The 18710-nt window shown below is 44.6% G+C and overlaps 1 protein-coding gene across 1 annotated transcript in view; it reads left to right on the plus strand.

Annotated features, from left to right (window-relative positions):
* LOC128657953 (oocyte zinc finger protein XlCOF7.1-like) overlaps nucleotides 1–18710 on the plus strand; it is a 100706-nt gene that overhangs the window by 30984 nt on the left and 51012 nt on the right. Inside the window, exon 8 of the mRNA XM_053712379.1 lies at nucleotides 6917–7024. Within this exon, the coding sequence (XP_053568354.1) occupies nucleotides 6917–7024 (108 nt within the window). The remainder of the gene's footprint in view (nucleotides 1–6916; nucleotides 7025–18710) is intronic.

Consider the following 18710-nt stretch of genomic DNA (forward strand, 5'->3'; position numbering starts at 1 on the left):
GGATGCAGGGCACAGGTGAGTGTACGTGTGTGATGTGTCTGAGGGATACAGGGCACAGGTGAGTGTACATGTGTGATGTGTCTGAGGGATACAGGGCACAGGTGAGTGTACGTGTGTGATGTGTCTGAGGGATACAGGGCACAGGTGAGTGTACATGTGATGTGTCTGAGGGATACAGGGCACAGGTGAGTGTACGTTTGTGACATGTCTGAGGGAATCAACACAAATGATTCTATGTTTGTGACATGACTGTGGGAAACAGGTGAGTGTACGTGTGTGACATGTATGGGGGATGCAGGGCACAGGTGAATGGATTTTATGTTCAAAAACCTCACAGAACCCTGTAATACGTCTCATATGGGAATTCTGATTGGTTACAATGAGGTTGTAATTGTAGCAAGTAAAGTAACTGATTTCTCCAACATAGGTGTGTCCGGTCCACGGCGTCATCCTTACTTGTGGGATATTCTCTTCCCCAACAGGAAATGGCAAAGAGCCCAGCAAAGCTGGTCACATGATCCCTCCTAGGCTCCGCCTACCCCAGTCATTCTCTTTGCCGTTGTACAGGCAACATCTCCACGGAGATGGCTTAGAGTTTTTTAGTGTTTAACTGTAGTTTTTATTATTCAATCAAGAGTTTGTTATTTTAAAATAGTGCTGGTATGTACTATTTACTCAGAAACAGAAAAGAGATGAAGATTTCTGTTTGTATGAGGAAAATGATTTTAGCAACCGTTACTAAAATCCATGGCTGTTCCACACAGGACTGTTGAGAGGAATTAACTTCAGTTGGGGGAACAGTGTGCAGTCTCTTGCTGCTTGAGGTATGACACATTCTAACAAGACGATGTAATGCTGGAAGCTGTCATTTTCCCTATGGGATCCGGTAAGCCATGTTTTATTAAGATAGTAAATAAGGGCTTCACAAGGGCTTATTAAGACTGTAGACTTTTTCTGGGCTAAATCGATTCATTATTAACACATATTTAGCCTTGAGGAATCATTTAATCTGGGTATTTTGATAAGTTTATATCGGCAGGCACTGTTTTAGACACCTTATTCTTTAGGGGCTTTCCCAAATCATAGGCAGAGCCTCATTTTCGCGCCGGTGTTGCGCACTTGTTTTTGAGAGGCATGACATGCAGTCGCATGTGTGAGGAGCTCTGATACATAGAAAAGACTTTCTGAAGGCGTCATTTGGTATCGTATTCCCCTTTGGGCTTGGTTGGGTCTCAGCAAAGCAGATACCAGGGACTGTAAAGGGGTTAAAGTTAAAAACGGCTCCGGTTCCGTTATTTTAAGGGTTAAAGCTTCCAAATTTGGTGTGCAATATTTTTAAGGCTTTAAGACACTGTGGTGAAATTTTGGTGAATTTTGAACAATTCCTTCATATTTTTTCGCAATTGCAGTAATAAAGTGTGTTCAGTTTAAAATTTAAAGTGACAGTAACGGTTTTCTTTTAAAACGTTTTTTGTACTTTGTTATCAAGTTTATGCCTGTTTAACGTGTCTGAACTACCAGATAGACTGTGTTCTGAATGTGGGGAAGCCAGAGTTCCTTCTCATTTAAATAAATGTGATTTATGTGACAATGACAATGATGCCCAAGATGATTCCTCAAGCGAGGGGAGTAAGCATGGTACTGCATCATTCCCTCCTTCGTCTACACGAGTCTTGCCCACTCAGGAGGCCCCTAGTACATCTAGCGCGCCAATACTCCTTACTATGCAACAATTAACGGCTGTAATGGATAATTCTGTCAAAAACATTTTAGCCAAAATGCACACTTATCAGCGTAAGCGCGACTGCTCTGTTTTAGATACTGAAGAGCATGACAACGCTGATAATAATGGTTCTGAAGGGCCCCTAAACCAGTCTGATGGGGCCAGGGAGGTTTTGTCTGAGGGAGAAATTACTGATTCAGGGAACATTTCTCAACAAGCTGAACCTGATGTGATTACGTTTAAATTTAAGTTGGAACATCTCCGCGCTCTGCTTAAGGAGGTATTATCCACTCTGGATGATTGTGACAATTTGGTCATCCCAGAGAAACTATGTAAAATGGACAAGTTCCTAGAGGTCCCGGGGCTCCCAGAAGCTTTTCCTATACCCAAGCGGGTGGCGGACATTGTAAATAAAGAATGGGAAAGGCCCGGTATTCCTTTCGTCCCTCCCCCCATATTTAAAAAATTGTTTCCTATGGTCGACCCTAGAAAGGACTTATGGCAGACAGTCCCCAAGGTCGAGGGAGCGGTTTCCACTTTAAACAAACGCACCACTATACCCATAGAAGATAGTTGTGCTTTCAGAGATCCTATGGATAAAAAATTAGAAGGTTTACTTAAAAAGATGTTTGTTCAGCAGGGTTACCTTCTACAACCAATTTCATGCATTGTTCCTGTCGCTACAGCCGCGTGTTTCTGGTTCGATGAGCTGATAAAGGCGGTCGATAGTGATTCTCCCCCTTATGAGGAGATTATGGACAGAATCAATGCTCTCAAATTGGCTAATTCTTTCACCCTAGACGCCACTTTGCAATTGGCTAGGTTAGCGGCTAAGAATTCTGGGTTTGCTATTGTGGCGCGCAGAGCGCTTTGGTTGAAATCTTGGTCAGCTGACGCGTCTTCCAAGAACAAGCTACTTAACATTCCTTTCAAGGGGAAAACGCTGTTTGGCCCTGACTTGAAAGAGATTATCTCTGATATCACTGGGGGTAAGGGCCACGCCCTTCCTCAGGATCGGCCTTTCAAGTCCAAAAATAAACCTAATTTTCGTCCCTTTCGTAGAAACGGACCAGCCCAAAGTGCTACGTCCTCTAAGCAAGAGGGTAATACTTCTCAAGCCAAGCCAGCTTGGAGACCAATGCAAGGCTGGAACAAGGGAAAGCAGGCCAAGAAACCTGCCACTGCTACCAAGACAGCATGAAATGTTGGCCCCCGATCCGGGACCGGATCTGGTGGGGGGCAGACTCTCTCTCTTTGCTCAGGCTTGGGCAAGAGATGTTCTGGATCCTTGGGCGCTAGAAATAGTCTCCCAAGGTTATTTTCTGGAGTTCAAGGGGCTTCCCCCAAGGGGGAGGTTCCACAGGTCTCAGTTGTCTTCAGACCACATAAAAAGACAGGCATTCTTACATTGTGTAGAAGACCTGTTAAAAATGGGAGTGATTCATCCTGTTCCATTAGGAGAACAAGGGATGGGGTTCTACTCCAATCTGTTCATAGTTCCCAAAAAAGAGGGAACGTTCAGACCAATCTTAGATCTCAAGATCTTAAACAAGTTTCTCAAGGTTCCATCGTTCAAGATGGAAACCATTCGAACAATTCTTCCTTCCATCCAGGAAGGTCAATTCATGACCACGGTGGATTTAAAGGATGCGTATCTACATATTCCTATCCACAAGGAACATCATCGGTTCCTAAGGTTCGCATTCCTGGACAAGCATTACCAGTTCGTGGCGCTTCCTTTCGGATTAGCCACTGCTCCAAGGATTTTCACAAAGGTACTAGGGTCCCTTCTAGCTGTGCTAAGACCAAGGGGCATTGCCGTAGTACCTTACTTGGACGACATTCTGATTCAAGCGTCGTCCCTTCCTCAAGCAAAGGCTCACACGGACATTGTCCTGGCCTTTCTCAGATCCCACGGATGGAAAGTGAACGTGGAAAAGAGTTCTCTATCTCCGTCAACAAGGGTTCCCTTCTTGGGAACAATAATAGACTCCTTAGAAATGAGGATTTTTCTGACAGAAGCCAGAAAAACAAAACTTCTAGACTCTTGTCGGATACTTCATTCCGTTCCTCTTCCTTCCATAGCGCAGTGCATGGAAGTGATAGGTTTGATGGTAGCGGCAATGGACATAGTTCCTTTTGCGCGCATTCATCTAAGACCATTACAACTGTGCATGCTCAGTCAGTGGAATGGGGACTATACAGACTTGTCTCCGAAGATACAAGTAAATCAGAGGACCAGAGACTCACTCCGTTGGTGGCTGTCCCTGGACAACCTGTCACAAGGGATGACCTTCCGCAGACCAGAGTGGGTCATTGTCACGACCGACGCCAGTCTGATGGGCTGGGGGCGCGGTCTGGGGATCCCTGAAAGCTCAGGGTCTTTGGTCTCGGGAAGAATCTCTTCTACCGATAAATATTCTGGAACTGAGAGCGATATTCAATGCTCTCAAGGCTTGGCCTCAGCTAGCGAGGGCCAAGTTCATACGGTTTCAATCAGACAACATGACAACTGTTGCGTACATCAACCATCAGGGGGGAACAAGGAGTTCCCTAGCGATGGAAGAAGTGACCAAAATCATTCTATGGGCGGAGTCTCACTCCTGCCACCTGTCTGCTATCCACATCCCAGGAGTGGAAAATTGGGAAGCGGATTTTCTGAGTCGTCAGACATTGCATCCGGGGGAGTGGGAACTCCATCCGGAAATCTTTGCCCAAGTCACTCAACTGTGGGGCATTCCAGACATGGATCTGATGGCCTCTCGTCAGAACTTCAAAGTTCCTTGCTACGGGTCCAGATCCAGGGATCCCAAGGCGGCTCTAGTGGATGCACTAGTAGCACCTTGGACCTTCAAACTAGCTTATGTGTTCCCGCCGTTTCCTCTCATCCCCAGGCTGGTAGCCAGGATCAATCAGGAGAGGGCGTCGGTGATCTTGATAGCTCCTGCGTGGCCACGCAGGACTTGGTATGCAGATCTGGTGAATATGTCATCGGCTCCACCATGGAAGCTACCTTTGAGACGAGACCTTCTTGTTCAGGGTCCGTTCGAACATCCGAATCTGGTCTCACTCCAGCTGACTGCTTGGAGATTGAACGCTTGATCTTATCGAAGCGAGGGTTCTCAGATTCTGTTATCGATACTCTTGTTCAGGCCAGAAAGCCTGTAACTAGAAAGATTTACCACAAAATTTGGAAAAGATATATCTGTTGGTGTGAATCTAAAGGATTCCCTTGGGACAAGGTTAAGATTCCTAAGATTCTATCCTTCCTTCAAGAAGGATTGGAAAAAGGATTATCTGCAAGTTCCCTGAAGGGACAGATTTCTGCCTTGTCTGTGTTACTTCACAAAAAGCTGGCAGCTGTGCCAGATGTTCAAGCCTTTGTTCAGGCTCTGGTCAGAATCAAGCCTGTTTACAAACCTTTGACTCCTCCTTGGAGTCTCAACTTAGTTCTTTCAGTTCTTCAGGGGGTTCCGTTTGAACCCTTACATTCCGTTGATATTAAGTTATTATCTTGGAAAGTTTTGTTTTTGGTTGCAATTTCTTCTGCTCGAAGAGTTTCAGAATTATCTGCTCTGCAGTGTTCTCCTCCTTATCTGGTGTTCCATGCAGATAAGGTGGTTTTACGTACTAAACCTGGTTTTCTTCCAAAAGTTGTTTCTAACAAAAACATTAACCAGGAGATTATCGTACCTTCTCTGTGTCCGAAACCAGTTTCGAAGAAGGAACGTTTGTTGCACAATTTGGATGTTGTTCGCGCTCTAAAATTCTATTTAGATGCTACAAAGGATTTTAGACAAACATCTTCCTTGTTTGTTGTTTATTCCGGTAAAAGGAGAGGTCAAAAAGCAACTTCTACCTCTCTCTCTTTTTGGATTAAAAGCATCATCAGATTGGCTTACGAGACTGCCGGACGGCAGCCTCCCGAAAGAATCACAGCTCATTCCACTAGGGCTGTGGCTTCCACATGGGCCTTCAAGAACGAGGCTTCTGTTGATCAGATATGTAGGGCAGCGACTTGGTCTTCACTGCACACTTTTACCAAATTTTACAAGTTTGATACTTTTGCTTCTTCTGAGGCTATTTTTGGGAGAAAGGTTTTGCAAGCCGTGGTGCCTTCCATTTAGGTGACCTGATTTGCTCCCTCCCTTCATCCGTGTCCTAAAGCTTTGGTATTGGTTCCCACAAGTAAGGATGACGCCGTGGACCGGACACACCTATGTTGGAGAAAACAGAATTTATGTTTACCTGATAAATTACTTTCTCCAACGGTGTGTCCGGTCCACGGCCCGCCCTGGTTTTTTAATCAGGTCTGATAATTTATTTTCTTTAACTACAGTCACCACGGTATCATATGGTTTCTCCTATGCAAATATTCCTCCTTAACGTCGGTCGAATGACTGGGGTAGGCGGAGCCTAGGAGGGATCATGTGACCAGCTTTGCTGGGCTCTTTGCCATTTCCTGTTGGGGAAGAGAATATCCCACAAGTAAGGATGACGCCGTGGACCGGACACACCGTTGGAGAAAGTAATTTATCAGGTAAACATAAATTCTGTTTTCCAGCTAACTCCCTTTACTGTATGACACATGTTGTATTTACTGTTGTGCTGATGTTATTTCATGGGTTTGTTTCATCCAGATGTGACTGCTAGTGATATAGCCTCAGGTGTATTTAACTTAAATTACACAATATATAGCACACTACACTCATTTTTAAATAGAGACCATGTAAATAGTGATTTATTTACTAGACCTAAAGCCCGTGTACACAGGCCATTTTTTTGCAGTACAGCGGTCCTACCCCTTGCTCTCTCTCCCCCCTCTCTTTTACTCTCTCTCTCCTACTCTATTTTGTGCTTTCTCTCCCCCTCTTTTGAACTCTCTCCCCCCTCTCTCTTCCTTGTTCTCTCCCCCTCTTTCTCTCCCCCCTCTCTCTTGTACTCCCCCCCTCTCTCTTGCTCTTTCTCTCCCCGCTCTCTTTTGCGCTCTCTCTCCCCTTCTCTTTTGCCCTCTCACTCCTCTTCTCTTTTGCTCTCGCTCTCTCTCCCCGCCTCCTTTTTTTTTTTTACTCTTTCTCTCTCTCCTGTCTGATCCTAACGGCCAGCTATGTTTGTCCTCGTGTGCATGACAGCTTCGGACAAACATACCTGGCTTTTTATATTATAGGATTCTTTTTTTTTTTTTTTCCTCAGATGAAAAAGATGCTAAGATTTCATGTAACACGGAACAAACAGAAGATCAGTGGCTAAGTAATATGCCAGAAGCTGCAGAGCAGGAAATATGTGACAATATAAGTACAGGTGAGTGCACTTGTGACATCTGTGGGACCCTGGGCACAGGAGAGTGTACACATTTTTCAAAGAAATACCTTATTTGACTGCTGTGCTAGCTTAGTCCTAAATATGTAAATAAGTCTCCTTTTGACTGGTTGCTAGGCGCCTCTATGGACGAGTTTACACTGTGCAGTGATTTTGTGACATTTATTGTTTGACCGTGTGCTATAGATCATTAGCAAGACCAAAGTTATCATATGGCACCGCACTGCAGAGGGTACGTGTGCCTTAGCAGTAAATTTCAAAATGCTAGATTTCTAATATAGTATTGTTTTACCTTTTTTATAATTATATTCCTTGTTTTCATTTTAATTTACCTTCTAAATAATACATGATTTTCTGAGACTGGTGAGTCCTTTGGGAAATCAAGGGTTAAGTCATCATGTAGCGACTACAAAATTACTGGCTTCTGGATTTTTGGACGGCCTCTTAGTTTTGTACAAATTTCTCAGCCTTACAATACCCCATATAGAAAAAGACGATGATAGATAGACAGATATTTAACATTCACATACATTTTAATACGGCAAATGGACATACATTTTATTTCTTTCTAATGACACGATGAGTCCACGGATCATCTAATTACTATTGTGAATATCACTCCTGCCCAGCAGGAGGCAGCAAAGAGTACCACAGCAAAGCTGTTAAATATCACCTCCCTTCCTTCCAACCCCAGTCATTCTCTTTGCCTACGTTAAAGCAAGGAAGTGGTAAAGTTAGGTGTTGGAAAGAAGATTCTTCAAGCAAGATTTTTTTTTTTTATTATTAGGCAGCACATGGTTACACAACATTTATGGTTACATAACATTGACATCTTAAGCGGTTTGACACATATTTAAGGCTGTCAAGCCATGCATAGAGTATATGATATTCCTGGGTGTTTGTTGGACTGGCAATCAAGGTCAATGTAGCTTCTTGGGTCATTGGTGGGTTATTGTGCAAAGAGTCCATGTGATAGCCCAATATCTTCCTGTCTTTTTCACATTTTCTAACTCACCAACTTATTTAAACTAAAACATTAAATAACACAATTTCAAATAACAAAACATCAAATAACAAATAACTCTGCATGTGGTCAGAGTGTCGCACCGTGGTCAGGGTTATGATATGGCCAATGTTTAATGAGTGCAATCTCTCAAGGGAATCATGGGGGACTCTCTCTCTCCGCTCCCTCCCCCCTATCCACAGTCGGTGTGCAAGGAAGGCACCTAGTATAAACTCGTTAATTGCAAGGTTATCCCTCAATCAGTATCTCCCCCCAGCCTATATTTTGCGTAGTATTACAACTCCAACGGTCCGGGGCAGTCCAGTCCCTCCTAGGGGATGCCTCCAGTAGTATCTTATGTTGCAAAAAAGGTCTTAATACTTGTTGTTGCAATGCGTGCGGCAGTGTATTTATATAATACTGCCATTTTTTGAGAAATACTTTTAGTCTACAGTTTATGTCTAACTTGGTATCTAACTGTTCAATTAATAATTGTTTGAGTAGTTTATGTTTAAATTGGGCCAGCGAGGGCACTTTAGTGGAGATCCAGAGGGCCACTACACACTAGCGAGCCAGTAAAGTACAGAGAGTAAGTATAGTGTATAAGCCACTGTCCTGTCCGTCCCATATAAATAACTTGATATTATTGAGATCAAATGCCACGTCAATCTTTAATGTGATCTTGATCCAATATTGTAGTTGGCTCCAAAATCGTTTAATATATGGACAGTCATAGAAGTAGTGGCTGCGTGTGGGTTTGAGCTTACAACATTTAATGCATTTCTTTGGACATGAATGATTCCAGTGTGCGAGACGGGCCGTGATGTAGTCGCCATGAAGTATTCTGGTTTGCATCTCTATGGGGGATCGCCAAACTGGCCAACTTGGTTTTGACTTTTTTAATGTCATCTATGGTGATCTCAACCAAGCCCTCCTCCTGCATCCCAGTAAGGATATTACTCATGATTTTATCTGAAGTATGATTGATCAGTTTCTGATAGATTGTGGATAGAGAAAAGCGGCCTAGCTTAAAGGCTGTGTGAGGAATACCAAAGGGCGAGAGCCCCCAGAAACCCACATCCTCGGACATTAGTGTGTTTATATAGTGTCTAGCCTGCAGATATGCGTAGAAGTGTGTGTTGGGTATCCCAAATTTATTTCTTAGATCTTGAAATGTCTTGACTGTGTGTAACAGTGGGTCCAGGAGCACACCTACAGAGTCAGTACCAATTGCCCTCCAGATGCGAAATGGAGCTGTCTCATTCCCAGCAGGGAAATCTTTATTACCTGCCAGCGGAATGAACTTAGGGGAGGGGTAATCTCTATCAAGGTAGCGAAGGGTCAGCCACCATGCTCTCAACACGTCCCCATATTCTCGGAACAAAATATATGGCCTCCTCCAATGATAGGGCTGTGAAGTGAGCCGTGTTCAATTGCCAGTCTAAGGGCAATCTTGCCAAAGCCGCCCAGTTATACAGCTTCAAATTTGGAAGTGCCAGACCCCCCTTGAGATAAGGTTGATGCAGTTTGTTAGTGGCTATGCGTGTCTTCCCTCCCTTCTAGATAAACAGTTGAATCACCTTGTTTGTGGAGGTTATATCTGTTTTTGTGAGGAGAAAGAGCAACATCAGCAGTGGTTACAACAATTTGGGCAAGATAGCCATTTTCACCAGGTTGATAAGACCTGATAAGGCCAGGGGAAGTTTTGTCCAAGCTTTTAACTGTGATTGTAGCTGATTACACTTTTTTGAAATGTTGAGTTCATAAATTTTATAGGGGTTACGATGTAGTTCAATTCCTAAGTAGGTTAGGGTATTATGTTGTACTACAAAAGGAAAGTGGGATTTGTCGGTTTTGTGATCCGTGAGCCATAATATTTCAGATTTATGCATGTTGACCCTATACCCCGAGAAATCCCTGAAAATGGTCAGTACCTCTATAATTTTTGGGATATATACTGTGGGGTTGGTAATAAACAGGAGCATATCATCAGCATACAAGGCCATATGTACGCTGTGATCATTAAGGGGCGTTCCCGGGTAGGTTTGTTTTAGTCGAAGGGCCAAGGGTTCCAAAGCCAGATCAAAAAGAAAGGGAGACAGTGGACAACCCTGACGGGTGCCTCTTTGAAGTGCAAAGGAGGGGGAAAGGAAACCATTAACTAGGATATTAGCAGATGGGGAAGAGTATATCTCGCCTAGAAGGTTCAGAAAGGGCCCCTCGGAACAGAATTGCTTGAGAGTATGAAGGCCACTTGACTCTGTCAAAGGCCTTCTTTGCATCCAGAGATAGCAGGAAGGCCTCCTGGCTCGCTTTACATTGCGCAGCTCTCGTCTGTAGCCAATAATGATTTATGGCATGCAGGACTTTACGTATATTGACCACAGAAGTTCTACCATGAACAAAACCAGTTTGGTCTGGGTGTAATAGAAGGGGGATTATTATTTTTAATCTGTTGGCCTTAAGTTTCATGAGGATTTTGTAGTAGGTATTTAAAAGGGATATGGGGCGATAAAATTCTGGGAGGGTGTGATCTTTTCTGGACTTGGGGATCAAGGAGATATCTGCTGCCACAAAGGATCTAGAAGGCGTCCCCTCCCCTAGGAAGAGTGTATTATATACCTTGGAAAGGATAGGGGTTACCTGGGTGATAAAAGTCTGAAGAACTCTATAGGAAGGCTGTCTGGGCCTGGGGTTTTCCCCAACGATAGGGATTTAATGGTGAATTGAATTCCCTCGGTGGATACAGGTGCGTTCAGGGTGTCCCTCAGATCTGTTGTGAGTTGTGGTAGTTCAAGGGAGTGCCAGAACTGTTGATGTGAGTCCACGCTAGTTGGTTGTTGTTTTGAATATAGGTGAGTATAGTACTGTGTCATACAGTGTGCTAGTTCTGAGGGAGTTTTGTAAATTTTCCCTCCATATCTCGGTGCTGCAATATCTTTTTTGGAAGTTTGGGCTTTCACTAAGGTGGCTAGGAGGCTACCCGACTTATTCCCAAACCGATAGAATTTACTTGCTGATTTCAGCAGGCCAGCAGCAGTTTTCTGGCTCACAAATGCTTCTAGTTCAGTCTTGGCGGAAATATATGCGTCATATAGAGCTTGTGATTTGTAAATGCAATATTCTAAATAGGCTTGGCCTAGAGTGTGCTGTAAGGAGTTATGTTTGTAATGGGTTTTTCTCTTAAAGTCAGCTACATATGAGATTATATGTCCTGTGAGAACAGCCTTGGCGGCTTCCCAGAATAGCTGCGGATTGTTCATATGTACGGCATTGTCTGTGCTATATAATCATTCCAGGCATGTATAAGGGATTTCCGAAAAGGTTCAGAAGTGAGAAGATATGATGGGAAGCGCAAGGAGTTTCTAGTTGGGCGCGGGCGAGCACTGCCCACGGCAATCTCAATCGGTGCATGATCAGAGATCTCTATATCGTGGATAGTCTCCGAGGTGATTTGTGAGATTAAGGAGTCAGTTACCACAAAAAGGTCAATGCGGGATAGAGAGAAATTGGCCTTAGACAAGCACGTGTAGTCCCTGCCCTCAGGATGTCTCCTACGACCAGATGTCACACACGGCCAAGGATTCTGATAACAAGTCAAACACTTTCCCCTCACATCTCCCCTTGTAATTTTGTAGTCTTTTATCTTTTGGGACATTCTGTATCCATGTTCTATCTAGAAGAGTTTGCGGGGACAGATTGAAGTCTCCCCCTATTATTAATCTAGTGCCTGCAAAAGGGGCTAAGGTTTGTGTCAGGGTTTCCCAGAAGGACATGTTCTTAAGGTTTGGTGCATAGATATTGCATAATGTGTAGTTAACTAAGTCTATGGAGATCTGTAAGACTAGAAACCTGCCCTCCAGATCAGCGATAGTTATGTATTTCTACCTGCAGGTGTTTACCAAATAGATCGCTAGTCCTCTACTGGATGATTTATATGAAAGATCATTTATTTTTCCCACCCAGTCACTTTTTAATTTTTCGTGCTCTTCATTTCCCAGATGTGTTTCCTTCAGGAGGGCTACGTCTGAATTTAGTCTAGGATTGATTTACGCTTTATGGGAGAGTTAATACCTCCCACATTCCAAGTATGGATTTTAAGTGCCATTGTCACATATTACAGGAAAGCTGGACATAGAACACCCACCCCACCAGGGAAGAGGAGAAACAGAGAGAGACGTAGGGGACAACAATGGCTGAGAAAGTCTCATTGGGCAGAGGGGGCCAAGTGATGGTGGGACCAGGGGGTGTACACAAAAAGTGTTTGTGACCACGGAGAGACACTTCAGAAACACATAAACACATGGCTGTGTATTCCTGTAAGGAGAAAACAAATGTAATAACAATAAAAGCACCAATAGCCACCTAGCTTTAGAGCTAGAACCCTTCATTTGAGGACACCTGTGGGCACTATCCCTGCAACACAGGTCAGGGGACGGAACTCTTGATAAGCAAATGAGGGATCCTAATCAGCCCCTTACTATCTCAAAGGCTAGTCTCGGGACAAGGAGAAAAATGGTATTAATAGTTAGGTGGTTGGGGCCATTCCCTAGGAGATGACAATTACACTGTAGGTCATAACCAAACTCAGAGGACACAGGTCTCAGTTTCCCCATGATAGAATCATGGGAGAAACATCAAATCAAGTTAAGGGAGACCAAAAGGTTCACAACCCAGAGCAAGTCAGTATATGCGATGATTATTCTTTGAGGTGTATAGGACGTGCCCCTAATCTCTAATCTCATGGTGTTAGGTGTTATGTCCAGAAAGATGGAGAGAGTGGGCAAAATAATTAGCTCAGAGTGACTGCTAGGGGCTAAGGGTATTCCGCCTCTTCCTTGTAATATAGGTGGCATTGTCTCGACTACTGTGTGCAGGGTCAACCTAATGGGGTGCGGTTGTGTATCATCACAGTTGTGAAAAACATCAAGCAGAGTATGAACCATCAGTTTGACATATGTGGCCCAGGTAAGGTTTACACAGTGCAGACATTTCATAACAAACATTGAAATTTGCATATAAATAACAATTGAACTATATAGCATTGTGGGAGAACTGGGTGCAAAACCACAGACTATAATCTTATTGGTAATAATTGTTTTGTTCCCGCTCCCGAGGCCCAAACATTTCAGTACACAATAGTGCTTTGACAGCCAGCAAAAAGCAGAGTTCTGTCTGCACCTCAGGCCACGTGAACAACCTCGAAATGTAGTGATACCCCCAACCACCCACCCAACTGAACACAAATAATAGACAGTAACCAATAAATAAACATTTGAAAGAAAACATTTTGCAGGCTCACGTGGAGGTGGAATGTAGTCCAAAGCGTCCACCAGGCAGCTGCTATCACAGAACTGAAATGAATAGTTCCCATATTTTTCCGCCAAATGTCCTTCCTTACACAGGTGCGGAAGAGCAGGGAACGCTTTGACTGGAAAACTTTCATAGCCACTTAAATGGCAGCATTAGGTTGTAGATAACATATAGATGATATCAGCAGGTTTTTCAGGTGTCTGCCAGACGGTCTTCAGTGGCCAGGTAATGTTGCAGGGCTTTAGGTGAATGAAAGATCTTCACTACTGAAGAGGTTTGAAGACGAAGTTTAGCAGGAAATAAAAGTGCTACCTGACGGCCCTGTTCGTGCAAACGGGAGCAGAAAGGGGCGAACTCCTGTCTTTGCTTGGTGACTTCAGCCGAATAGTCTTGAAAGAGGAGCAGTCTAGAATCCTCATACATCACTTCTTTGTGTGCTCTATAGGCTCTTAGAAGTTTGATTTTCTCTTGAAAGTTGAGGCATTTGAAAATGACCTGTCTTGGTTTCATTTTGGCATGTTCTAGGGTGCGTTCAGGGCCTACATGATGAGCCCTCTCCACATCGATGTGCAATATGTCTGGAGACAAATCGAGCAGTCTAGGGAAGGTCAAAGCAGTAAACTCCAACAGATCTTTCCCCTTCACCGCTTCCGGGACACCCACTATATGCAGGTTATTGCACCTGCTCCTATTCTCTAAATCATCAATGCGATCTTGTAAGTGTTGATTCTCCTTGCAAAGTTGTCTTAGCGAGGTGTCTGTGGTTGTTTGTCTGTCTTCCACCTCTGATATGTGGCTTTCTGCCGCAGTGAGACGAGAGGAGAACTGCCGTACTTCACTAGTCAGTGTCCACCCCAGTTTGCAATAAGTCCTGTAGGACTAGTGAGTGGTCCCCAAGCTGCGCGGCCGAGAATTCCGAAGCTTGGTGTGTCTACGTGTGGATTTCAGCAGTGTGCTTTTGCCACCTCTCTGTTGTTTTTGTTTTTTGGCTCATTTTATTTGTTGCCGTTCGGGAAAGTTTTTGAAAGTATTTATCCACTTTCATGGACATTCATATAGACAAAGTAGGTGAAGATTTTATTGTCCACTTTTCTGAGGGTGAAGGTAGTAGTATGCATAATACAATGAACTGAGTATATATCTAGTGTGTTGTGCTCAGCCAAGCATGAATTGGTCATATAAGGCACCTTTTTAAAGATTTGGATGTCTCTTGTAAAAGAGGGTGAGGGCTGATGGCCTACCTCTCCTCCTCTGCAGCTCGGTATATGATACCTGTTGATATTTGGGAATCTATGCAGAGATTTAAACAAACCCCATGACTGTTCCAGGTGGGATGCAGGCCCAAGACACATGGCTTTTTTATGTGCAGTAATATGCGCTCACTTCTTGGCACCTTATATCCTAGTATATCCACCATATGTAATCTAGTCTGTTAGGTGAGCTGTGTCCAGTCTTATGTAACACCTTGCCCCCACTGTCGGCGTGTTCCTTTCGTACAGTTAACTGCTGGCGACCTTTATATCTTACTCGATCTAATCTCCCAACTCACCTCATCTAGGCGCAGTTGCTCACTTGGCTCCGCAGCTCCCACAGGGGCAGGACTCCTATCTGGCTTGAGTGCGGTCTGTTGTCTACTTCCTTTCTGACTGCAAAGGTGTTTGGAGGCTTAAAGGCTGTTATCACCCCTGGTAAGCTGCAGCCGTAGCTGAACCAATATGGCGCCTCCAGATCTTTTGTGCCTAATGTTCCCAGCACCCAGCGGCTAGAACAGCTGGTTATTGTCCTGCCTCCAGTAGTATCTCATGTTGCAAAAAAGGTCTTAATACTTGTTGTTGCAATGCATGCGGCAGTGTATTTATATAATACTGCCATTTTTTGAGAAATACTTTTAGTCTACGGTTTATGTCTAACTTGGTATCTAACTGTTCAATTAATAATTGTTTGAGTAGTTTATGTTTAAATTGGGCCAGCGAGGGCACTTTAGTGGAGATCCAGAGGGCCAATACACACTGGCGAGCCAGTAAAGTACAGAGAGTAAGTATAGTGTATACGCCGCTGTCCTGTCCGTCCCATATAAATAAGTAGATATTATTGAGATCAAAGGCCACGTCAATCTTTAATGTGATCTTGATCCAATATTGTATTTGGTACCAAAATCGTTTAATATATGGACAGTCATAGAAGTAGTGGCTGCGTGTGGGTTTGGGCATACAACATTTAATGCATTTCTTTGGACATGAGGGATTCCAGTGTGCGAGACGGGCCGTGATGTAGTCGCCATGAAGTATTCTGGTTTGCATCTCTATGGGGGATCGCCAAACTGGCCAACTTGGTTTTGACTAGGCTTTTTTTAATGTCATCTATGGTGATCTCAACCAAGCCCTCCTCCTGCATCCCAGTAAGGATATTACTCATGATTTTATCTGAAGTATGATTGATCAGTTTCTGATAGATTGTGGATAGAGAAAAGCGGCCTAGCTTAAAGACTGTGTGAGTAATACCAAAGGGCGAGAGCCCACAGAAACCCACATCCTCAGACAGTGTGTTTATATAGTGTCTAGTCTGCAAATATGCGTAGAAGTGTGTGTTGGGTATCCCAAATTTATTTCTTAGATCTTGAAATTTCTTGACCGTGTGTAACAGTGGGTCCAGGAGCACACCTACAGAGTTGTAACGGTATAACCCTGGCATAAAAGGGCAGATGCACAGGCAGCATACAGTAAATTTCCCCACTCCCTCCCCCCAAACATGAGTCAAAGCTCCATGGTGAGGGTCCAACAGATATCAGCAAAATGAATAGTTTATTTAAAAGCAGCACACATATTTATACACCCTGGCTTCAGGTTACAGAGGGCATTGGTTAAACAGTAAAGCAAACATATGAACAATGCATCAAACCTCTAAGAATTGTCTATTCACAGGTAAAACAGATTAACATATTAAGTACTCAGACAATCTGATGTTGGCCAGTCTAGTTAACATAATCACACAAAACACAATCAGTTTACCCAGACAGACTCCTGAGACACAATCAAATCTGAAACATACATAGAATACATCTTATTACAGAATATAGGAACAGTTCTTATTAGCTATAAAGTCTTTTATGCCCACTTTGCTTATAGAGTCACAATTGCTCCCACAAGGTGCACTCACACCCTGTACCCATCCTGTATTTATGGATACATGGTGACATAGACATTAGACAGAGTTATGAAAGTACATGGGGTGTCCAGCATATACAATTCCATATTTCCATGCAGTCTCTGGGTATCCTTAAGCCCATGTACCTCCAGCCCAAAGAATGTTCCATAACAGGCCCTCCAATGCACAGTGGCGAGATTGGTCTCGTCACATCTCTCCCCTTTTCCAAACAGACTAACAGGGTATCTGACCTCCTGATGGTCAGTGCCCTGGTTAGTCCAGCAACCCACCCATAAAACACAATTAGTAGTACAGCCCACCCACAATAAATGGTTACTACACCTGAGTACGGGGAAAACTTGTCCATGTCCAGGTGCCTCACCACAGCTGTGTGGGGGACTGGTACGATGAATTGGTGGGTTGCGAGGTGGGCAGAGACCAGCTGTACTCTGCCCGGGTGCCAGCACTACCATGGAAGTAGCCTGGTGGGAGCCTGGTTGCTGGAGGGGGAGACCGACTGTCTCCCCTTTGGATACATAGCTGTGCTGCTGGAGGGGGAGACCAATCGTCTCCCCTTTGGCTAAACAGCCCTGTTGCTGGGGGACAGGACCAACTGTCCCTACCCCCTGTGCTGTAAGTGCAGAGACCACGGTCCCATCTGCACGGTTGTGGAGCTTACTGTCTCCCCCTGGTGCGTTAAGCTGCCGCTGGGGAGAGGGGGTAACAAGCTCCTCTCCCATACATACTTCCAGCCGCTGGGGAATGGAGACTGGGCTCCCAATCCACTGCATCTCACTCTGCTGATGGGGGGCAGAACCAACTGTCTCTGCCCCCTGTAACTCAGCCTGCCGCTGGGGAATGGAGTCTGGGCTCCCAATTCCCTGCATATTCCTCTGCTGCTGGGGGACAAGACCAACTGTCTCTGCCCCCTGTAACTCAGCCTGCCACTGGGGAATGGAGTCTGGGCTCCCAATTCCCTGCAGGACCGGTGGAGAGACCTCGGTCCCATCTCCACCGGCCACCTGGGGTCCTTCCCAGTAAATCTCCACAATATCTTCCCAGCTGAATGGGTCTGGATCTGGGTCTTTCACCTTGCTGTCCTGCTGAGCCTTCCCAATGGAGTGGAAGAGATCTCGGTAGTCCTGCTCCTGTTCCCACTCCAGGGCTGCTAAGTGAGCCAGGTCTGGCTCTACCTCATGGGGGTCAGCCCAGTCATGCCTAGCCTCACTCTCATAGAAAATGTCCTGAAGTCTGGTCTGCGCAGGGCTCCCAAAATCAGGCTCTGCAAAGGACTCCCATAACAAGCCAGGACCATCAAACTCCTCTCCCTCTGGTTTGTCATGCTCGGCTATCCAGGGTATATACTGTGCCATATACCACCAGAGCGCCTGGTAGGCATCCTCCAGCCATAGCTCCTGCCATACCCGGTGCTCTAGTTCCTTCACCCATTCCTCCAGGGGCTGCTCTCCCAGGAAGGGCATCCGCAGGGCCACTTGCTTCTGCAACCGCTGCTCTTCACTGGGGAGACTCTTACCCTGCTGGTATTGTACATTATCCAGGGCCTGGTACCAGATGCCTTTCCTTAATGCATCCCGGCCATCCAGGTCCTCCTCCTCATATAACACTGCTGGTTCCATTCTGTTGCTTTTAGGGTCGCTGTACTGGGACATGCGTTGCCCCCAACTTGTAAATCCACGGAAAGGTGTCTCCTGTAGCTGTCCTTCTGGCTGTGAGAACAATCCCGTCGCTTTCCACCAATTGTAACGGTATAACCCTGGCATAAAAGGGCAGAGGCACAGGCAGCATACAGTAAATTTCCCCACTCCCTCCCCCCAAACATGAGTCAAAGCTCCATGGTGAGGGTCCAACAGATATCAGCAAAATGAATAGTTTATTTAAAAGCAGCACACATATTTATACACCCTGGCTTCAGGTTACAGAGGGCATTGGTTAAACAGTAAAGCAAACATATGAACAATGCATCAAACCTCTAAGAATTGTCTATTCACAGGTAAAACAGATTAACATATTAAGTACTCAGACAATCTGATGTTGGCCAGTCTAGTTAACATAATCACACAAAACACAATCAGTTTACCCAGACAGACTCCTGAGACACAATCAAATCTGAAACATACATAGAATACATCTTATTACAGAATATAGGAACAGTTCTTATTAGCTATAAAGTCTTTTATGCCCACTTTG

The sequence above is a fragment of the Bombina bombina genome, chromosome 4 (assembly GCF_027579735.1).
Source record: "Bombina bombina isolate aBomBom1 chromosome 4, aBomBom1.pri, whole genome shotgun sequence".
Lineage (NCBI taxonomy): Eukaryota > Metazoa > Chordata > Amphibia > Anura > Bombinatoridae > Bombina > Bombina bombina.